The sequence below is a fragment of the Vigna angularis genome, chromosome 11 (assembly GCF_016808095.1).
Source record: "Vigna angularis cultivar LongXiaoDou No.4 chromosome 11, ASM1680809v1, whole genome shotgun sequence".
NCBI lineage: Eukaryota > Viridiplantae > Streptophyta > Magnoliopsida > Fabales > Fabaceae > Vigna > Vigna angularis.
This window is the reverse complement of record NC_068980.1, coordinates 1,719,199-1,742,712: the sequence shown is the minus strand read 5'-3', so window position 1 is coordinate 1,742,712 and position 23,514 is coordinate 1,719,199. Positions and strand designations below refer to the sequence as shown.

General features: G+C 31.5%; 2 protein-coding genes across 4 annotated transcripts; one reads left to right on the top strand and one right to left on the bottom strand.

Moving 5' to 3' along the window:
* Positions 1 to 1,169: 1,169 nt before the first annotated feature.
* LOC108334288 (ABC transporter G family member 36) lies at positions 1,170 to 9,791 on the bottom strand. The gene is made up of 23 exons (XM_017570046.2): positions 9,534 to 9,791; positions 8,986 to 9,360; positions 7,839 to 8,048; positions 7,611 to 7,695; positions 7,330 to 7,489; positions 7,161 to 7,237; positions 7,026 to 7,079; positions 6,778 to 6,868; positions 5,952 to 6,253; positions 5,059 to 5,657; positions 4,797 to 4,957; positions 4,605 to 4,711; positions 4,359 to 4,512; positions 4,104 to 4,256; positions 3,811 to 3,983; positions 3,391 to 3,723; positions 3,008 to 3,298; positions 2,834 to 2,917; positions 2,606 to 2,739; positions 2,294 to 2,521; positions 2,030 to 2,201; positions 1,684 to 1,938; positions 1,170 to 1,599 (listed from the first exon to the last, which is right to left on the bottom strand). Exons 2-23 carry the CDS (start codon positions 9,339 to 9,341, stop codon positions 1,330 to 1,332), a joined length of 4,449 nt encoding a protein of 1,482 aa, XP_017425535.1. The 5' UTR covers positions 9,342 to 9,360; positions 9,534 to 9,791; the 3' UTR covers positions 1,170 to 1,329.
* Positions 9,792 to 16,708: 6,917 nt separating this feature from the next.
* On the top strand, positions 16,709 to 18,587 carry LOC108333674 (1-aminocyclopropane-1-carboxylate oxidase 1). 3 transcript variants are annotated; one of them, XM_052870845.1, is made up of 3 exons: positions 16,709 to 17,259; positions 17,703 to 18,033; positions 18,164 to 18,587. In XM_052870845.1, exons 1-3 carry the CDS (start codon positions 16,817 to 16,819, stop codon positions 18,398 to 18,400), a joined length of 1,011 nt encoding a protein of 336 aa, XP_052726805.1. In that variant the 5' UTR covers positions 16,709 to 16,816; the 3' UTR covers positions 18,401 to 18,587. The 3 variants fall into 3 exon arrangements, with proteins under 3 accessions (XP_052726805.1, XP_017424639.1, XP_017424640.1); XM_017569150.2 differs by having other exon boundaries at positions 17,676 to 18,033; XM_017569151.2 differs by having other exon boundaries at positions 17,676 to 18,033; positions 18,124 to 18,587.
* Positions 18,588 to 23,514: the final 4,927 nt, after the last annotated feature.

Sequence of the window (23,514 nt, the reverse complement as noted above, 5' to 3'; positions counted from 1 at the left end):
CGCTATGTACAAGTTTTTCATTAATAAAAAGCCACTATGCACGCCACATCTCCAAAATTATCCACGTCACCTTGACAGGTAAGCAAAAACTTAACCCGTTAAGTTGATTTAACGGCAGAGACTCAATTGATTCAACTTTTCAATATTAATGACTTAATTGACAAAACTTAAAAGACGGAGATATAACTGAGACAACTCCATGAAAATAGAACCTTCGAAATGGGTTTAATCTGAAAACAAATTATCAACCATTACTTTAGGAAAGATGAGATGTTATTAAATGAAAAAAAAAGAATATCAACGCTACTATCATTTATCTAGTAGGAAAATGTTTCTATGTAAATCCAGTTTTTCAGTTGTATTGAGTGATTATCTTTATTTTTCAGAAAAAGTATGACTGTATAAACTATATAAAACAAAATGTTATTATTGCTAATTTTCTTGCTTCCTATTTCGTTCTTTAAAGGCTCTTGAGCCTTAAAAAAAGACCCTATTAGTACCGTAGTTGTAAATTTTTTCTGTTATTTATTTTAGAAGGTATTTTTAAATTTGAAAATATATTTTGGAATAGACGTTCTAGAATATATTAAAAAATATATTATAAAATACTTATTCTAAAAGATATTTTGGATGTGGGGTCATTCAACCTGAAGATATTTTTAGATTTGAAAGTATTTTTTAATTACATAATTTAAAATATATTTTTTAAATGTATTTTGGATTATCAATTTGGAATAAGTTAAAAGATGAAGGTGCTGAGATAATTTTTACTTACTTTTATATTATAATTTTAATGATACATAATTTGGGTTTATGAATATTTTGGGGTGCTAAAAAAAGAAAGGTGCAGGAAGAAAAAAAGAAGGTGCAGGAAGGAGAAAGGGAGGAACGCCCAACTTTAGTATATAAAACAAAATCTCATAGTATTATTGTCCTCTTTCTAATATTGTTCATACGGGCCCAACAAAATTTACACCAAAAAAATACATAGAATACATATTGGTACGTGTAAGAAAAGCTATTTGAGAAAAGATAATCTTACTATATTGCGCGGAGTAACACATTTACATGTCTATAGAAAAGTAAAAACAGTTTTTTACGTGTTGCAAGTATAGTAATACATGTCGCAAAAAGTTGACAACATAGTTTAGATCACAATAGCATAGAAATTACAGAATCAATATAATTTATATTTCCCAAACAAACAACCTCAAAATGTTATCATGGTTTTCTAAATTTGTGTATACATTTGCTATCTCCGAACATACATAAGGTAAATTGACTGGTAAAACCTGCAAGAGCATAACTTCCTTACTGGTATACATTTTTTTATCTGGTTTGGAAGTTTAGTGTTTTGATGGAGAAGGCAAATATAAAGGCAAAGAAGACTGGAAAAGCGACCAAAACAATAGCAACTGGTCCCATGAAGTTGGGTTTAAAGCCATAATGATCTTCAATATAGTGCTTGATTGTTTGATTATTCTGACCAGGCACAAAAATGGTTATCTCTACATCTCTATACTGTGAGACAATCAACCCATACACCGTCCATGCTACAGGGCAAATCCAATAATACCAAACCCACCATTTTGGAATTTTCTGAAATGCCAAGGTAGATAAAGCAATTATGTTAGAGAAAATCACAAGAGTATTATAAAAAAACCAAACTTGAACTGTACTTACTGGTCTTGGGATGAAGAAACCAGAAAAGAGATTGAAGAGTCCATAGAAGGCTGCTCCAAAGATTGATGCCACTTGGTGGTTTGGTGTAATGGAAACAGTCATCATGCCATAATATGTGAAGTACAAGAAGGAGAAAAAACTAACAAAGAAAAACCAGAGGACCTTTTCCACTTTCCATTCAAAGCTCACCATAGCATACACTATGAATGCAAAATAAATAGTTTGAACAAATACATACGGTATTTCAGAGATAACCTGCAAATGAACCAACAAAGCTAGCATAATAAGCAACAAGTACAAGATGCAGAAAATTATATATTTGTTTGAAAAAAATGCATCCTTTAACCTGTGCAATGGCATAAGGCAAAGCAGAATACATTCCAGCAGCTCTTTCTCGATAAAACACTGTTCTTTCAACTGCCACTACTGGTTGAACAGTTTGACAATTGTTAACACCAACGAAAAATATAGATCCATATAGAGCTCCTATAATAGTGTTCAAGTCGCTTGAGCTTCCCCTGCAAAAATATGACAGAAGAAATAGTTGTAATAACAAAATGCTTAGAGAATAAAGTTGGATATCAGTTCAATTAAGGTAGCAACTTTAAACCTTTTTTTGCCAACCCTCCAAAATACTGTCCCCACCACGAAAGCTACAGCTAAGGTGAAGAAAAATCTGACAAGGTTATAATCTGGACTTCTCCAATAAGTCAACCATTGCTTCCATAAACAAGATTTGAATTGTTCCCAAGTGGATTGAGAATACTGAGTGGGGAAGTACAAATCTTTTGCTCCTGGTGGAGGTGTGCTTAATTCCCTTATAAGAGCTTTGTTTCGCCTACTCATAAGTATGTGTACATGTCAGCTTAATCAAACTAACTTGACAACATTAGTTTAGTATCCTAGATGTTTTTAGACTTACTGGTATAAAGATGATGTTTTGTAGTACTCTGCAAAATCCATTCCAAGTCGAACTTCAGCTGCTATAGAGCTTACCTCTAACATCCATGTGGCTGGATTGTACTTATCCTTAATTTTTGGGACCCCTGGGATTGCCTGATCAAGGAACGAACATTAAGTTTGATGCTAAACTTGAATCCCTTATCACATGATTTGGTAAAAAAAATTCATAATTATTTTGTTGTAATACCTCAAAATATTCTATGATCTTGTGCGAATTCCTTCCTAATGGTCCTGAGTATATCACTTGGCCTCCTCTCTTCATCAACAACAACTGGTGCACAAGAAAAAGTTTATCTACCAAAGAGTATGGAGATAAAGAGAGAAAACACATGAAACATACAAATTGTGAGTTTGTTGGTACCTCGTCAAAAGCCTCAAAGATATCAATGCTAGGTTGGTGAATTGTGCATACAACTGTTCTTCCAGTGTCAACAGTGTTTCTCACAGTCCTCATCACAATGGCTGCTGCTCTTGCATCGAGACCTGAAGTGGGTTCGTCCATGAAAATGATTGAAGGATTGGCAACAAGTTCGACAGCAATTGTTAGTCTTTTTCTTTGTTCGGTAGACAACCCCGTAACACCTGGAAGCCCAACTATAGCATCCTTGAGATTGTCTAGCTCAACCAAGTCCATTACTTCATCGACAAATTTCTATGACGAGTAAGAAAAAGGAATATAAGAATCATTCTTCTATGTAACTTCACAGAAAAGGCAAAAAAAAAGATATAATATTTAGTGCTAACCATTTTCTCCTCATTATTGACCTCTCTGGGTAAACGAAGGAAAGCAGAATAGATCAAAGACTCTCGAATAGTAACTTGGGGTGAATGGATATCAGTCTGCTCACAGTAGCCAGAAATTCTTGCAAATGTTTCTTGATTCTTTGGGTAGCCTGATATTCTAACATCTCCTTCAATGTAGCCACCTGTTTTTCTCCCAGCTAAAACATCCATCAAAGTTGTCTTTCCAGCTCCACTCACTCCCATTAAAGCAGTCAAAACTCCTGGCCTAAAGGCACCAGTTACTTCCCTCAGTAACTGTAGTCTATCTTCTGTCACTCCTTGCTCTTTCATTTCCTATTACAAGTTAAAGTTTCATTCATATTTACCATTACGTATGAATGATAATAAAGTTATGTTAAAAGGGTGTGATAGGATTCTTACAGCAGGCATGTCCACATAATAATTAACACTGTCAAAAGACATTGCAAGTGGTTGAAATGGTAGAACCATTCCCTTCTTCGGGGAAACACCAAGGGTTGAATCACGCATTGAATCAACATTTCTCATTCCACTAGGATGACCTCGGCCACTCATTTGTTGCATTGCCACTTCTCCTGAAATTATTATGTACAAGACAATGCTATTGAGAAGTTTCACCAGTTATATTAACAGAAGTTACACTTATGGCTAAGGAAAAAATCCTTAATATCAAAGTTAACTAGTTTGATATTTACGTGTGTTGTTTCCATCAGTAGAATATAATGGCTGAGGATTTATCTCTCTGTTGGGCTCTGGCCTTACAAGTCTAGGCTCTTCCCTAGAGTTTCCTCCAGTTTCCATTTCGGTTGCTTCTTCTTCAGATATTATTGCTTGTTTTTTCCCAATGGCTAGCGAATCAAATTACAGAAGATACAATAAAGCAGTATTAGCACTAAACAACCAGTGAAGGAAGTAATCCATCGAAATTTCGTTATTTTATGAGTTCTTACGATTAAGGTACATGAGTGCAAAGGTGAAGAGAACATTGTACAGAACAGTGAAGCCCAAGAGAACCGCCACACCTATCCAGTACCATCCTTTCTCAGCGAAAACGTCAAAGTTATTTAACGTAGCCAAACCGATTGGGGTGACACCATCTGTAGACTACAAAATATGAAAATTCAAGTGAAAAATAACTTCATGTTAAGCCATTGAATCAACACTTTCATCTACTACTGAAAACTTATGCTGCTTACCGGTTTGTTCCACCTTGGAGCAAATAATTCGTTCACTGTCAAACCATTGTACGCATATGTTAATGGTGAAATCCAGTAACCCCATATCCACCAATCTCGAATGTCACCTATTAATAACATTAAGCTTAAACATCAAGGTGAACACATTCTTTGAAAACTTTACACGATTCATTAAGAGGATTAGTCACTTACGTTTAGGAAGGATAAAACCTCCAAGTAGAAAAACAAGAAGCAGCATGAGGGCTCCACCAGTGTTAGCAATAATCATTGTTCTACAAACTCCAGATATGAGCCTAAACATCCCAGCTGCCATTTGTTGGACAAGAAAAACTAACAACAAGTGCTTGAAAAACCTGGAAGTTTGATAAGGATACAATGTGACACTTGTACTAGTTTGCATCATGGGTAGGCGTAAAAACATAAAATATGAAGTGAAACAGATAATTAAGGTTACCTGCTAGCTTCAGGTGCAAATCCTATTGGGTAGTATGTGAGAAGTACCCAAACAGTAGCTTCAAAGATAGAGATGGGGATCCTTAGTAAGAAATTAGGGAGGGTATAAGTCCAAGGAGGATGGAAAAGGTGGTCTCTGTGCTTGTAGAAAACAGGAAGTCTTGCAATGGTGAGTGGTAATTCAGAAAAACCATTGAACATGTTCATGATCATGGTAAACAAAATGGCACCTATGTAAACTGCTGCATCAGACTCATCCCTTTGATGCATTTTGGTCCTAAAGAACACAGTTGCAGCTATGATACCAATGATGCATATTTGACCTGTCTTAAATATATAGACGAAAGAGTTCCTCTTGATCAGTAGCAATTCCTTATCCCAACATGCCTTAAGAAGTCCCATTGTGGGCACTGTATATTTCTTGAAAACAAGAGCTGCTCTATGTCCCTTTGATTTGTCAAATGCCACAGAGAGTTCATTCTCAAGTTGCATTCCAACATGGAATTGCTTGAATCTATTTGCAAACTCGCTCACTGTGATGTAATGATATGGTATGTTTCTATTTATCCAATATTGTTCTTGGTCTTTCCTTGAAGTAACCTATATAAAATTAACAACTATCATTTACTTTCCCTTTTCATCTTTTTAAATTCGAAAAAAAATAATATCAATATATTATAATATAATTTTTATAAGACAATAATTTTTTTTAATCATATAAAAAGTTTATGCTCCACAAGTTAAATCAAATAGTCTTTTCTTGTACATGTGTCAGTTTGACTTTTTTTAATTGAAAATATAATTTTTAAATGAGGTTTATGGTTGAATTGTTATGTTTATCCGGATATTGTTTTTTAAGTAATTGAAAAGGAATAGGTGATTCAGCAGGTAGACCTCCTGTAAGAAATCTGCGGTTCCCTTTCTTTCAGGACATCTAAATCCACATGATTCAAAGAACTCGATGATGTGCTCACGTGGGCCCTGATAAACAATCTGACCCTCCGATATCAAGATGATATCATCAAACAGATCGAACGTCTCCGGAGCAGGTTGGAGTAGAGACATGAATATGGTTGCTTCCGTAAGGTGCACAATCTGTTGGAAGCATTTCACTATTTGATATGTCGTGGAGCTATCAAGACCCGTTGATATCTCATCCATCAGCAATGTTTTTGTGGGCCCAACAATCATTTCTCCTATATATATAATATAACATGTCATTCAAAACTCAATTAATATAATATACATATCACTGTCACTTTGAATAGGTAAACCATTGCTTCAGTTTCAACCTTCTTGGATTTTATTTAAATGTGTATTTTTTTAATAGATTTGAAAGGGATATTAATAATTTATGAATTGAATTGAAGATAAAAAATTATTTTTTTAATATTTAAACTTAGCAAAGTTTAGGTAAGGACAGTTATGTATGTAATCAGCAAGATTCTGTTAAAAATCAGTATCTAAAATGTAGAAAAGAAGGACCAAGTCCAAGAAAAAAAATGGTAAATATTATTTTATCTCTGTAATCACACCATTTATTTTATTAAGAAACATTTTTTTTTTCTCTTCACACTCATGAGTCACGGTTATAGAGAAAATAGTGAGTATTTGTTATATGAAAAGATATTAGACAGAAAAAATAATGAAGTAGAAAAGTATGACAGAAGAACAGAGAACAGAGGAATTTAAGAAATGAGAATTTGATTTGAGTTATTACCTGTTGTTACACGCTTCTTTTGGCCACCAGACACTCCTCTGTGCATTTCATCACCCACGATCGTATCTTTGCAAATATCAAGCCCCAATATCTATCCATACATCAAACACTAACAAGTTATTATCTTTCATTGCTCATTGAAAAGATAGATAGGTAAGTTCTGAGATCACGGTTTGGACTTTTCTGGGTGGGAATGAATAATCATAAACCGTAAACATAATAAATGTTGTGTAAGAAAAATCACTCACTTTGAGAGTATAGTCAGTGATGAGACTGCTTTCGGTTCCCTCCATTGCAGTGGCCTAAATTTGTTGAAAATGTCAGAACAATTATATAAATTAACAAACCTGTGAAAGTTCTGGGTTGTTTAATCTAATCAATACCTTCATGAAAAGATCAAGTTCTGCCTCTGGAAATATTCCAGCTTCTTTTTCCCTTCGAGCAAGCTCGGCTAATAGGTCTAGAGTAACATATTTGTCGGATAAGTTTCAACTAGTTATAGATACTTGAACTGGAAAATTAGTTAAGGATTTTACAGTGATTTTTTATTACCATATCGTGTTCCAACTCCTTGACATCTAGCAGAGAAATCGAAGGTTTCTTTTACTGTCATTTCTCCAATATGCACATCATTCTGACTAATGTAGGCTGAAGTCTTTCTAGGGACAAACTCATTGAGCTTGTACCCGTTGTAGGAGATTTCTCCTCGAACCTGTTTCATTCAAACAAAACTCCTGTTATTCAACTCCACGTGCTAGAAAAGTATAAATTATGAATTTTGATTTTCTTTCTTATTATAGCTTAGTCAAGAAAATGAAAGGGCTGAAATCTACCCTCAAATCATTGTCCAATTTTCCAGCCAACGCCAGCAAAAGGGTCGTTTTCCCTGAAGATGGAGGACCAAGCAGAAGGGCCATTCTATATAGATAGAACAATAGGAATGGTTACATTACACCAACCCGAATTATAATAATGAACAAGTAAACCTAGATGAACTAGGCTTGAAATATTTTACTTAGATATGTTCGAACTAATTAATGTTGAAAATCTCGAGGTGGTACCTAGAAGGTTTAATAATGCCGGAGACATCTTTAAGAATTGTGAGCTTTGTTCTCTTTGCAGTACTAATCCCACACAATCCAAGAGCTGATTCGGCAATGTTCAATGCAACGTTTGGTAGGGTTGGCAGAGCTCTGCTGCCAACGTAGGAATCAGCCTCAACTGTCAAATTTTGAAACCTCACTTCTACTGTTGGGAGTCGGATACCAACCCTGCAATTGCAACAATTGGAAAAACAAGTTCATATTTATTGTTCTGCATAAAGTATTGAACGTGGTAACAATTTCTTAGAAAAAAGTGTATCCATAAACATGTGAGTGTGACATGATTTTGAAGCAATGACTTGTCCACAGAATAGAAAAAAGTGAAAATGACAATATAAGGGGAAAAAAGATAGCAAAGCAAAGATCTCTAGACATAGTATTCACCTGTAGTTGAATTTCGTGAAAGGGTCATTTTCTATTTCTACACCAGAAGGTAACGTATCATTTCAGACATTGACACTCTACTTGTTCATATGTATTGAATTACCCTTTGCCTTCTTTAACCCCTCTCATGACCACAAATAATTAAATGTAGTGAGACAATAAACAACTTTGAAGCATGGAGAAAAGTCAAAAAATTCAATCACATGAATAAGTTCTTTGTATAGATCTCTGTGCTCACTATTGTTCATGATTCATTCCCCCCTGGTCACCATCTCTCTTCAATAATGCATTGGGAATATTTCTCTTGTGGGTTACTAATCCCCATCTCCTTAAAATCAGACTCTTTAATTTTTGAATTTGATCTTTTTATAATTTTCTTTATGTTGGTTTTGATAAATGACAAAGACACGCCGTTTAATATTACAAATGAGTGGTTACGTCATGTGCACGCTTAAATAAAAAACTTACCTTGCCGGCAGCCTCAAACGAAGTCAAAGCTGTATCATACATAACCTTAACCTTCGTTTTTGTTTCTTTTAACGTATGTAAAGGAATTCAATGGAAAACAAAATGTCCACTCAAAATTGAGTTAGTCAGAAGTAAATGGAAGAAAGCAAAGTCGTTCGTGAATATATAATATAACTTATAAGAAACAAACTATGGCTGAAGTTTCTCAGATTCTGGTGCAGAAGGGCGAAGATGAAAGATAGAAAGAACTCACTTTTCTAGTCTGTTTCTGAACTTGCTCAAGTACTTTTCATTGTCTTCTTCGGCAACCTTGAAGATTCTGTCAATAAACTCTTGCCTTTCGTTGACATCTAACTTTCTAACATCGACTTCTCTGTGTTGCAAATTGGGACGAGCATGATCACCCTCTGCAAAAGTTTGAAGGATACTTGTTCTTAGTCTGTCGTAGGTTGGTAATCTCTCTATGGCTGCCCACTTGAGAGCCTCTTCGTCCTCGTCAATATTTGATGTCCTTCGCGAATATCTCCCACTTGCAAACACACCCTCCATTCTCCAACTTGATCTGCTCAAGCTCCTACTTATGCTTCTGCTTAAATTGCTACCCTCCATTTTATCTCTCTCTGCAGTTCTGGATTTCAGACATGACATGACAACATAATTACAACAAGGATGTTTCAACCATGAAAGAAAAAACATAAAAAAGAAAGATAAAAGATGAGAATACCAGTTTTCTGGTTCCGTATTTCAAACTAATCAAACATAAAAGATTTATGAAGTGTATTGTGCAAATATAGTACTTACATGAATGTATTGGATTATAGAACTTCAACTTCTCTGCTCAGCAAAGAAAGTTTGGTTGTTGGGGGGTTGAAACTAAAAGATTAGTTTGTGGATATCTTTCCCTCATATTTTCTTTCTCTCTTTTACATGTTTTCCACTCATGAGAGAAGATTTGGAACTGATAAACCAGTAAAATGTTTCTGGTATGAAGAAAGTGTTGTATATAGTCTAATGATGGAAAGAATATTATGCATATATAGATGTATATGTGATAAATGAGTGAGAGAATGGAGAGAGAAGACCAAGAGAGAGATTGGTTCGGTGGCAGAATTGTCGTTTGTCTTAATCCTTTATTCAAATGAAACACTTGATGAATAATTAATTAACGACTTATTATGTGTGTAGTGTGCTAAATGCAAGAAAGACGGATCATTCAAACATGAACGTTGAACAGTATATCCCCACACTGTTTTTGTACGGAAAATATGCGTTACTATGAAAAATATTGGAAAATATTCTTCCAATTAATTAATCACGTTATTGATGCACTTTATAATTAGGATAATTTTGATAACATTTTTTTTACAACATTTTAAGATTATCTATGTATCATTATGTGATTGATCCATATTGGTATTTATGATTATTATTATTAATTGTAAAATAATTTTAGACCAATCATAAAATGACATATAGATGATGTTAAAATGTTATAAAAAAATGTTCTCAAAGTATTATTATTCAAATATTAGTCTATCTTTAAAAATAAAAAATAAAAAGTTAGTATATCTGATTTGTAGCAAAAAATAAAGCGTCATGAAACATGACTAATAACTTGGTCAAGTATAATCCTATCAAGAATAAAATGCAGCAAGATTATTGAGATGAATATTAGATAACAAAACATGATATAAAAAATTATTATGAAGATAAGTAATGGAACGAACGATTTTCTCGTAATTTGACATTTGTTTAAGACTCTGAATGGCCTTTGAGGACCTGGTCAGGAAAAAAATCGATTAATTCTATAAACTGAACTATTCAATATATAAAGTATTACTTCTGAAAGATTCACTGCCTTGTGTCACTTAACATTTTTTTATGCAATAGAAAATTATTCACAATGAAGTTTGAGTTTATCTTCACGGAACCTAAAGTTTGACTAAGTTATTATGCCGTTTTCGGATTTTCTCTGCAGACAGCTAAACCCATATAAAAAGAAAATTACATTAACATCAATCCTAAGCACTCATTTTTTAAAGTATTTTTTTCAAAATTTAAGTATGAGTGTAAGTTTATTTTTAATGTTTTTAGATAAAAATAGTGTTAATTTGATGGATTCAAATCTCATTTGAAAATATATCAATAAACGTTATTGCATTATGTAACATCCCAAAAATACAGTGTAAAACCATATAATAGAATGATCACATATAATAATATTACAGCTCAGTTCTTACAAAAGATAAGACGTACGGTTAAGGCCGAACGACCTTACAAAAATAGCAGGGAGTTAAAATTGTACAAATGGCTACAAATATAGGACGAACGACTTATAACTCTTCCTATGCAGAACGGTCAAATCAAAAGATAAAGTAAACGCATGACCGAACGCTCCTACAAAAGAGTAGGCCAACAACTGACCGAACGTCCTAAGGTTCGACCTTCACGTCCGTCTCTTCCAATGCTTCTTCCAGCAACTCTTCTCCTTCTGCTCCCACCCACAGGGTGATCATCGCAATGACAAGGACGAACGAACGAGAATACATGACAAGACAGGAAATAGGGTAAGCTTATGTAATTTAATTCAAGTATCAACATATATTTCACACAATCAACTAAACAAGATAAATCATTAACTCTTTCATGCAAAGCCCAATACTAGACTCTGACTGTTCGGACTGTATGAATTCTGTGTAGCTACGACGTTCGTGCACCCGGGTGATGTAGTAACTGGGATACCCTTAACAGTTGCCACCCGAGGTTAGTCCTATCTGTCCAAATTAACCATAAGGACTAGGACCTCCTGCCATTCCCACACATGACTTACCCTTCTGTACGTGAGAACGAGTAATCACGGAATATCAGGATGAACCGCCAGCTTAGCGTGCCCACATTCATACTTTACCAATTCCAATATCCATTCATGAGATATTCCTCCCCGAAATACTCTTTCATAATCAAAGTCATTTCATCCATATCATATTCCATCATCTTTCATCATTAAAACTTCAACTTAACCAATTTAAATAAAGATCCCGTAGGATACCAAATATCGAACGTTAGTTTTTAACCCAGAACGAGACTGAAAACTTGGAGTGAGACCGAGATGTCTCCAACTCAAAACAGATCAAATCGAGAGAGTTACTCACTTATTGTAAAAGGGACCGAATGCAATAATAGTTCCCAGAGGCTAATAGAATCGAACGTTATTTACCAAGTAAGCCAATTTAATGAACTGACTCTTGATAGTTCAAACCGAACACCGTAAAGCCTAGGCCGAGTACTAACACTCTAGGCCGAACACAATAGAAACTGATACTGTAGGACATCGAATAATAATAAGTGACGAAATTATATGAAGAAACCGAACGCTATAAATACTTAGCTTATTTATGAGTTTAACATCAAGGAGAACGAGTGCTAGTTGAAGACCGAGCACTGTAGAGACTGAACGCTATTGGTTTTGGCCGAATGCTCTTATTTAAAAATTAAATTACAGAATCAAGGTCGAGCGCTTGGTTTAAGACTGAGCACCACTTAGGACGAGCACTTGGTGTAAGACCGAGCACTACTTAGTACGAGCGCTTGATGTAAGACCAAGCACTAATAAACTTATAGAAGAAAGACTTGATAAATGTAATAAGATACCATTTAACTAGTGTTCAAGAATGAACGAAATATACAAATCCATATAGATATACCTAAGTTTATAACAGAATACCAAAGAACGGATATCCTTGGTTAAACGCTTATATACAAATATTACTAAACGAAGACGCTCGGTCCTCAACTGGAATTCCATCCAAATGAAAGAATCCAGTTCCAACCGAGTTCACAAGAAAATCGAACGGTCAAAGACCTTCAGTGACGAACATCAATTTTCATATGGAATTACATACTTAGAATTCTTTATATCAATTCATTTCTCAACATTTATCTTCATAATTTCCTACATCCATATCATAGTAAATATTCATACTTCATACAGTAAAAAACATAGCAACAATCATATTCATTCAGCAATTCAACGAACATGCATCCATTCAAAACGAACATAAAATTAAATTATATAAGCTTCCCTTACCTCTAAGCGTAACTGAACGTTCACAAATACAGCATATGGTTCGCCTCTACCAGAGACCTTAGCGTTCTACAGTCACGCCTTAAGAAACTAAATCAAACACAAGACCAGAAATACTTAGAATGAGAGGATCAACTCATGCAACCAAAAATCTGGGTTTGCATGCAACAGAAAACAAACGGCTGAGGGAGAGATGAACTTACCAGCTCGGAATAAAAAACTGATCGGTTCAAACGAACGCCCTCGACGCCGGGAGTACTCAGGTGTGGTCTGTTTGATGATCGGAGGAAGAAAAGAGTAAGATTTTGTGGAGGGAGGATGAAGAAATCTTAGAGAGAAGGAGGAGATTTCAGAAGGTTGAAGATGGATGGTGCATGCAGAGAAGTGACACAAAAATTTGAAAGTTTCAGTTTTACTCCTGCCGTCAAAACCGAACATCCAATCTGCATCACACACCTGTCTTCTACTTTCTGAACTTCAGACGCTCCGATCGCTTACATATCTGACGTCCACTCAAATGGAGTTTTTAATGGGTTTTAAATGGGTTCTCACTCATTACTTATAATTACATAAAAGTATCCTAATAATTTTTATGCCTATGTTGTTTTTCTTTACTAGGAGACCTATTGTTACCCGACAAAGAAATTTAACCAGTTGACCACTGGAATTAATGTTGTTTCTAAAGGAAAGTAATACAGAGACTATATACTATATAGTATCTACAGAGATAAACATATGATAATAAAATGATAAATAGAAACAACATTCACGAGTGTTGATAAATATTTATATTATACGTAAAGAATTATTCATACATCAAATCCAATTTTAATTAACTTTTTTGAATTAAATAGTGGGGTTAAGTTATTAAAATAATTATATGTATTAAAAATTAGAAAAGCAATCATAAAGCAGGAATGATTTTATCTTAGAATCTTAAAACTGTTAATTATTTAAAATATACGTTCAAGTATATAAATTGACCCATCGTAAAAGAAAGGTCGAGTTAACGAAGCTGAGAACTCACTAACTCAATACATTCTAATTAGCTAATCGAAAATAAATTTGGATTTATCATTTTAAGTTATCAACATAGAGTTTGCCTACACTTTAACTTATGTTTTATTCTTTAAGTTAATTTTTTTTAATGAAAAGACAAAAAAAAGGTGTTTAATTTAAGGGGATTGACTTGGTTGTCACCCTCTTTAGACCGTGTCAATCAAAATCAACCATTGACGGTGTGAATTTTATTTTATTATGTTCGAAAAACTTACTATGAATATTATTATAATGAAAAATAATCATCAAAATATTTTAATTCTTATTGATAGTTTTCGGTTTTTCATCAATACCATTTATTACAGATAGTTCTTTTTTTTTGAACCATGAAATTTAAAAAATGAAATAATGAAAAAAAAATACAAAATGATAAAACTAACATGTACACCAAAAACTATTAAAGAAAGCTAATCCCATAGTTAGTGTTGCTTACAATTATTACGGGAGATTAAATAACATGGAAATATAAGAATGGTAGAACTCTATTATGTTACCTTTATAATATTAATTATTATAATGTTAATTTGTATCTATATGTATGTACGTTGTGATATGCAGTTCTACGACTCATGATTCATCACTCACACGCTTTCATCTGTCTTTTACCCGATATGCTGGCACACAACACAACATTTCATATATATATATATATATATATATATATATATATATATATATAATTCATTCTTTCTAATAGATATGGTTTCCGATGTGAAATCAAATTTAATGATATAGGAATAATGTCTAACTCCCAATTTTGTTCTTAACTAATAAAACCGTTTGATATTTTAGGAAATTACTGTAAAAATTTAGAAATTTAAACAATTAATTTATCTTTTTATCTTAAACTTATATTTATAAATATTGAATTGTATCTTTAATTAATGACAATTTAATCATTACCCAATTGATGATAGTTATATTTTTTTAAATTAATTAATATTAAGATTAATATTCTTACAAATGACATAATTTCTAAGATGTTACCACATTAACATAAAAATGAAATGCCATTGATTTCGTCCTATAATTAATCGTTTAAATGAATTCTGAGTTAACCAGATAATCATACAATATAGAAATATTTACATCATAATTTAATCCTAGAAAAAGATCTTCTTATCACAATAAAAAATAATACTCACTTAAATCTATACTCGCTTTTAAAAAAAATTACTTATTTATATTTGAATTTCACATAATAATAATTGTTTTTCCAATCATATTATTTTTCTCAGTTAACTAGTTTTAAGAAGATATTTTTTGTCAATACTATTTTCCAAGTAGATAAATAAGTGATGCACGTATAACTAATGTGAATGTTTTCTTCTTTGTTTCTAGAAGCCGTTACATCAATCTGATTTGAAATGACTAGCAAATAATTTTTTAGTAATTTATCTTCTTCTTTTATCATTTTCAAAAAAGTTAAATATAACAAGAAATCAATTTATAATCGGGTGGATAATAGTGCATATACTATTAAAAATGTTAAATGTTACTTTGGACTCATAGTAAGAATTTTCCACTTCATTAGATTTGATTTATTAGTTAGTTTGGGTTCTAAACATTTTTTTATATGAATATTAGCATGTCATATGTAAATGAGATCGCAAAAAAGTAAATTAAATAGTTTTAATAATAATTTTCTTCAACTGTGGAAGTCACTTGACATGGAAGTGCTTAATGGAATGATAGACAAACTAAAGTAAAGAGGCATTGTTTTTCCAATTTATGACTAATAACATTAAACTTCCACGTTCTACTATTTCATAATGCTTCACAACCATTTAGTCAAAAGTTATACATTTTTTCTCCAAAACCAAGGTTATGGTTTGAAATAAAATCTATGGAACAGCTTTTCTGTGTTTGTGCTTCTTGTGGGCATTGAATTTATACTATATAATTGATTTGGTATAATCTTTATTCAACTTTATGACACCTTATTTCATTTTTTTATATTTAATATCTCTGAAAGAATACGAATTTCCTTTTCAGTTTCTTTAAAATCAATTTCATTTTCATTTCTAATTTCCTAGAAAAACATCTATAGTTTGATTTATTCATGAAGAAATTATAATATATGAATAAATTATATTATATAAATAGATGAAAAACATTTTTTAAAACAATATTTCATAGGATTGAATTATATTGATTGTATTTGTCAAGGAAAAAAGAAGTGTTTTATTTAAGGATGCAGAAAGAAACATATGGAGATGCAGGAAGCTTCTTCCTTGAGTGTGCCCATTATTTCTTGGGGCTAATCTTCGATTTCGAAGTTCAAATTTGGGCTTGAAAAACTGGGCCGATTACTTTTGTTGGGCTATTGAACTTCCACGAATGTTTTTTGATAACTGCTAGTGCCACTCCGAATATGCTATTCAAGCCCCTCATCCTAAGAAAGTTAGCACCCTCCCCCTCTTCCATTTATCTCTCAACTCTTCGTAAAACATTCATATTTTCTACGATACCATGGAAAAATTTAAATCAAACTTACTTCATATACGTTTCTTTAAGATGATACATCCATTCAAAAAGAAAAAAAAATTAATTTCTTTTAGGTTTATTTGAAAAGATTTCTTATTTTTACCATATATAAGTTCCCAGCTAATAAAGTCGCATATTAAAGTACGTTTATAAATTAAAAAAAAAAAAAGCTGGGGAACAAAGCCAACGAAACCAGGATATTTTCAGTTCTAGTTTTATATTTAAATGGAGATTAAATTTAATTAAAAGGTTAATTAAGTATGAAAGCACTAATATAAATAATTTTATAGTTGAAGAAATGTGTCTGTCATAGTGTAAAGTGTAAGCAAGGTGGGACATGGTGATTATAGACAGGAATGGTGCTTCACTGTTATTTCTCTTCTTTTAATAACAAAAAACAACACTCACAAATGAATGAAAAAAGTTGATTCGTTCTCTTCTCTGCCGGACTGCAATGGATTTCCATGCCCCGCCGCCATCTCCTGTGGCCACTGCCAGGCGAACGTCCTCGCTCTCCAACGACGACGTTTTCCGCCGATTCTTGGAGACCTCTCTCCGTCTCCCCAACATTAACAACAACCACCAAAAGCCGCTTCCAAAGGTGGACTTCCCCTCCTTAGGTTCCGACGATGCTCTTCGTCACGTCATTTCGGACTCTTTCGCAACTGTCGGATGCTTTCAGCTGCTCAACCATGGGATTCCACTGGACGTGATCGCGTCGCCGGCGGAAGCTTCCATCTCAATTTTCCAGGTGCCGCCGGAGAAGCGAGGCGGCGTGACGAGGTCAGCGGAGAGCCCGTGGGGTTTCGAGGAAGATGACGAGTTCGTCTGGGGAAGAGATAAGGAGTTCAACCTCAGAATGCAGCAAGTTTCGGCAGCCGGATATTCCAATTTCAAGTAAACTAGTTAATTAATTAATTAATTTAGCATGCATTTCATTTCAGTTGCTACTAGCTAAGTTAGGGTATTTCACTACCAATATATGAAATATTAGTCATATACAATCATTTTCTAGTAATTTTGAAAAATATGTTTTGACACTTTCTTTTCAAAATACAATCATGTAACAATTTTTTTATTAATATAATAATAACAAAACTGTCTAAATTTTATATTTATTATTATTTTATTAATAATAAAAAAAAGTGGTCAAGGAGTTAAATTTTGAAAGAATAGATGTCCATATATAATTGTCATCTAATTAGGTTAATGTTACACAAGAGCAATGGCTAATGTAATAGATTTAGTTAAATCAAATGACGCTAAAGACGTGAATTTAAATTAGTCTGATTTTAAATTTCTTCAACGTTCAGTAAGAAGATGGAGAATCTTGTGGCCAGGATAGAGAAGGTGGCCGAGAAAATTTTGCAAGTGATATTCGAAGATTCTCCCCCAAAAGTTGCAGACTCTGTGGAGATGATTGGTGGGCATGAACGTGGGACAGTTTGTTCTGTTTATAAGCACTGCTCTGATAAGACGTCAGGACAATGTGCTAACTCTATAAACTATGATGTGATTAGAATGGTGATGAGGGGAAACCGATACTCTCATTGCTTGTGCTTGCATCTATGTGGCGGGTCTTCTGAGTTTCAGGTTTACTCTAAGAAAGGTTGGCTCTCTTTCTTTCCAGAAAAAGGAGCCCTTGTAATCACCGCCGGAGACCAAACTCAGGTTCTCTCAATTTCTGGTTTCTGCACATTATTCGAACAAAGAAAATGAAATTAATTCACAAAACAGTGATAAACTTTTGCTTTTTTGTAGTTGACCTCCAATTAAGCAGCTTTGCATTGCTTTGTTTCAGATGTTGAGTGATGGGCAGTACAAGCACGTGATTGGAAGACCAATATTTAAAGGGCAGAAAGATGACTGCATTTCAATGGCTTTCCTATATTCACCGCCAAACAACAAGACCAATTTTCAAAACAGTGGGGAAAGAACTATTTCACTGGGCTTGCAAGTCCTATTGGCCATGATTTTGACCCTTGTGTGTCATGTCCTGATTTGTCTAAAATTTTCTTTATGTTGTCCTTGTTATTGAATGCAAAATATAATTGTTATATTCCGATTTGAAAGGAGATGAGTGAAGATTTTTATACAATGCAGAAAGTTGAACCTCAAACTGACTCTATATGACCCAAAATTTTAGCACCAAAGAAGTCTGTCCATAGTCTGCTGGGCAAAAATGCGCAAAGTCCAGACCAGAATTGTACCCGTTACCCGTCGTATTGACACCCCTTTTTTTAATTCTTTTAGAATTATTTTCGAGACACTCAACAGAAGTTCATTTTATCAAGATATTCAATGAAAATATGTTTCGATAGTTCGATCATATCGGTGATGCTTTAGGAAAAAATAAACAATGAGGTTGCACAACATAGACAATTAAGAAAATTGTTAATGGAAAATAATTTAGAAAAAAAGAGGAAATATGAAGGAGCTGTCCAGTGAGAGAGATGTGAAGATAAAATAAAGCTTTCAATAAAAGATAGTTTCTTCCTGCAACTCCACACGTTTTGCATCTCCACATTTTAAAGGTATATTTTTTTATCAGATTTTAAAATTTATTGAAGTTTTCAAAAAATTCTTTAATAGATTTTAAAATTTATTGAAGAAAAAAAATTCTGAATTTTAAAAACTTATTGAAAAAATTTCAAAATTCGTTAAAAATTTGAAAAATCTTTTAAAGAATTTTAAAATCAGTTAAAAATTTTGGAAAATCTTTCAACGAATTTTTAAAATTTTTAAAGGATTTTTTTTTTCAACAAATTTTAAAATCTGTTGAAGAAAACAGAAAAGAAGTGAAACCTAAAATGTTTTGAAATACAAGAAATAGTTTTGAAATTTTAAAAAAGTGCGGGAGTGTAAAGAGAAAAATGAGAAATTACATGAAGAAACACTTTAAACATAAACAAAAGAGTAATGCATGGGAAGATAAAAGAAAAAGTGGTATCCCCTTCCCCAAAATTTCCCCACCCATTGGACTGCAAAAAAACAGAATCCTAACCAAAATTAAGTAAAGTTAATCAAAGTAATGCTTTATGATGAACAGCATCTCAAAACATATTACTTTTTATCCATATGATGGTTGTAAAATGTTCATTATGAATAAATTTCCAAAAAGTAAATGGAAGAGTGAAGCCTTTTGGCTTTGGTTTTCTATGTAAATCTTGTGTTTGCCATTATAGATAAACAAGTTAATAAGAATGAATCACGATTATTGTTACCAGAAAAAGAAATCACATGTGAAAAAGTAGTGCAATTATAATACTGGAGAAGAAAACAAAGCAACTGAATAAGCATCTTCTTTCCAATTTCATATTGAGACGTAGATGTTCGTGGGCCTGATTGTTGGCTTCATTATGCACTTTTAAGCATCCCATTGGATAACCTAATTTTTCTACGAACAATTATGGTGTGTTTGCCACTCACCAACGGAGACACATTCTTAAGGAAGAGTTAATCTAGATTCTGAAGAGAATCATAATCTTTATTTTCTTATAAGAAAAGCGATTCTAAGAAAAATGTATTCCGCCAAGTGGATAAGACTTCATGTTATCCAAACCTTTATTTCTGGATTCTCAGATGATCCATCATGAATCCTCTGTCATAACTCAAAGAAAAGCATACTAAACCCTTACCATTTTAAGGTCTAAAATAACAAAAGATGTAAATTAATAAGAAAATTTCAATATGGTAAAATATACTGTTTATAAATATCAATTGAAGGAAATAATACAATAAATATTCACATATTTCGTTTTTGTTTAATAAAGAAAATATTGTGATTTTTTTTTTATAAAAAAGCCTTTAATTTTATTAATTTTGTTTAAACTTAATATAATAATTGAATACATTTATTTTTATCGTTCAAAGTATATAAATAAGATTAATTTATAATATATAAATAAATATAAGTTTTATTTTATAAATTGATTTTTTAATATTGAGTTAAAGTATATATTCATCATAATATCAAAATCAAAATGATTTATTGTAATTTTATATTATTATTAATTTTATAATTAAATATTAATGGAATTTAAACAAAATTAATAAAATTAAAATTATTTTATGAAGTTATTTTTTTCTTATTATACTAAAAATAAAACATGTCATATTGAACCGATCATTTATTCTATTAAATTTTATAGATTTAACTCTTTAAGTTTATACCATTTTTAAAATCAACCCATTTTTATTTTGGTATCATATATATACAATGTCTAATATATATATATATATAGTTTAAGAGTTAAGATCTAAAATAATTTAAATATATTTTTTTTACTTTTTAGATATTTTTTAAGGATAAATTTATAGTAAAAAAGACTTCAAAACAAATAATATTTGGTAATTAATTCTAATAATATTATTGGATGGTCTTGAAATGAAAACAAAATATATATATATATAGATATGAATAAGTATAGGAAGAGATTTTGTTAAATTGTATCTGGGTGGACTTTTGATGAATGGATTATGACCAATAATTTGCCTTAAGAGAGAAAAGAAAAAGAAGTGGGATAAGTATTGTGAAAGTAGAAGAAACGTATTTAGATTAAACTGAATTTGGAACGCGGCGACTCGTTGGAATTTGCCAACTGCAAGTCCAGCAGCTTAACAAAAACATGGTTTTGCTTAGTCTAATAGTCTTCATCTTCTGAATGATTGCTAGTTTCTGGCAACTATATATGCTTTTTCTGTTTGAGTAAAAATTTAAAATTGGCCAAAAGCACTTTCGACATGCATTGTATAAGCTTTTTGGGAGCCTCACTTTCATATCCATTAATTATACCCTCTTTCCTTTTTATATCCCTTCTCAAACTTACTTAAAACATAAGATCCATTTAATCAATTTAGAAAATTAAATTATGAGTTTAATTTTTTCACTATTGCACGTGATTTTCCCTGATGTGACTTTTAAATCTCAAATGCTACACCTCTAGTAAACGAAAATTTATCATACAACTGTAGTTTTTAATCAAGATTATAGAAATAGATACATTTTGAAATTTTTATGTGTATGAGTAAGTTGTGATTTGTTCTTCCATTCAGAAGTTTAATATATTTTATGTATATAATACTGTTTATGTGGTAAATGATTAGGTGTCTTTAACTCTTTTAATGATTTATGTTTTGTTATGAATTGATTGGATTTTAAGAAAATAATAAAAAAATGAGGAAAGAATGTTGTTGCACAACTAAAAAAAAGTAAAATGGTAGGAAACGAATTTATTTTTATATATAATTTTTTCTATTGTGACTTTTGTTCTAATAATAAGAATATTATTTTACTTATTTTAAGTTTGTTTTATTTATTTATTTATTTTGAATACAAATATTAATTGGTCTTGGAGATTGTTTTCTCTATGTATATGTTTTCAGAATGAAATTTCAATAGATAAAATAAAAAATCACCATCTTAAATTAAATAAAAATTAAACTTCATGAACATTATAAATGGTTTATAGACTATAAATATCATCAACTATTTAATTTAGTTGTCAGATTGTTTGTCAATAAAATCAGGGATTTATATCAAATTTAAAATTTTCTTTGTTACACACTTAGATATGACACGTGTATGCTCTTCATTTGTTTTTTTCAAACAAAACGATAATTTCTTTATAAGGTACTCAAATATTGCTCCTAAATGCTACTTTGATTGAGTTAAATAGATTATGTTTTAGTTATTTCAAAGGTAATATTAATTATGACTTTAACAAAATTAGTTATCATATATCCATATTATGTTTATGTCTTTTTAATAACAGATGTATTATATGATTGTCTGATTTATTCTTTGAACGTTCGGTCAATGTTTTTAAAAACATTAAAAAGATCGTTTTTAACTTCAAATTTATGTAAACTAAAGGGTTTTCCACTAAACCGATTAGTATAATCATTACTAGGCACTAGTAGTACAAATCCAACACATTATAAGTAAAACACACTTATTAACCTTTCGACGGTTAATTCTAATTAAAAATTCATTTAGAAATCTATAAATATATATGTAAGGTAAAGGGATATGTGATTGCATTTCTTATAAATTTGAGATTTTACTGTATTAACCAATCAAATATACATAACTAATTTGAGTCTTTGATAAATACTGATATGTTTAGTTAGAGGACTGAAAACGAGAGACTGAAATTAACTTTATAAGGATTGATGAAAAAATATGAAGAAGTATTAATTATGATTTTTAACCCACATCCGAAACAATATAAAATCTAACTATGAAACATATTTTAGTATGAAGATATATTTTTTAGCACGACTCACTTGTATGTATAAATTTTTCAAAATTTATCCATTTTTTTAAAAATTATTAAAGACTACAACCGGTAAATTTTTGATAGCAAAATCTACTTTGAATGTTAATTGCCTAAATTTTTATTTTATTAGGTAAATATATGTGTATGCCATACAGGTGTCACGAATATTAAAATGAACTGAAAGTATAATTTTATAAGTTAGTGTGTAAGGAGCATTATAGAGTGATAAGATTAATCTAGAAATTAAATATATAAGGGTCAATTAGTCCACCTGAAAAAAGTGGTTTGCTAGGTATTATAAATATTGTTGCCCCACGGGACAAATAAAGAGGGATTTTATAAACAAGGGCAACTCAAGATTTCCACTTCAATAATTGTGCACTTAGACGCCTCACTTTAATGTTATTTTAAAACCACTTTTTATAAGAACCCAAAATTCAAAAGAGGAATGCACTGGTAAGTTTAACAAAATTAAATTAACTGATAAAAGAAAGATTTATTCTCAGCACACATTTTTTTACCATTTTATTCCTCTTCCCTTTTTTTCTTCAATTTCATACATTGTTTCATCAGGATAATAAAAATATTTATGTTTGTTAGTATTGGTAGATAAAATTTGTGATATAAGTAATATTTATATATTTTTTAATATTCATTTAGGTTAAACATGAATATCATTTTTATATTCATAAATATTTATTACCTATAAAAATTTAAATTTAAAATTTAATTTATATTTTATTAAATTTAATTTAATTGAAATTAAAATTAATTTATATTTTATTAAGTTCAATTTTATTTTTAGCACATATTTTTTATCATTTTATTTTTTTTTCTCTTTTTTTCAATTTCATAATCTTTTACCTTTTTC

Coding starts and splice junctions, on each gene's coding strand:
- LOC108334288 (XM_017570046.2), bottom strand. CDS start 9,341: ATGGAGGGTAGCAATTTAAGCAGAAGCATAAGTAGGAGCTTGAGCAGA. Junction 3,984..4,103: donor TACTGATGGAAACAACACAC/GTAAATATCAAA, acceptor TAATAATTTCAG/GAGAAGTGGCAATGCAACAA. Junction 2,740..2,833: donor AGATCATAGAATATTTTGAG/GTATTACAACAA, acceptor TTCCTTGATCAG/GCAATCCCAGGGGTCCCAAA.
- LOC108333674 (XM_017569150.2), top strand. CDS start 16,817: ATGGATTTCCATGCCCCGCCGCCATCTCCTGTGGCCACTGCCAGGCGA. Junction 17,260..17,675: donor GCCGGATATTCCAATTTCAA/GTAAACTAGTTA, acceptor TTCAACGTTCAG/TAAGAAGATGGAGAATCTTG. Junction 18,034..18,163: donor CCGCCGGAGACCAAACTCAG/GTTCTCTCAATT, acceptor GCTTTGTTTCAG/ATGTTGAGTGATGGGCAGTA.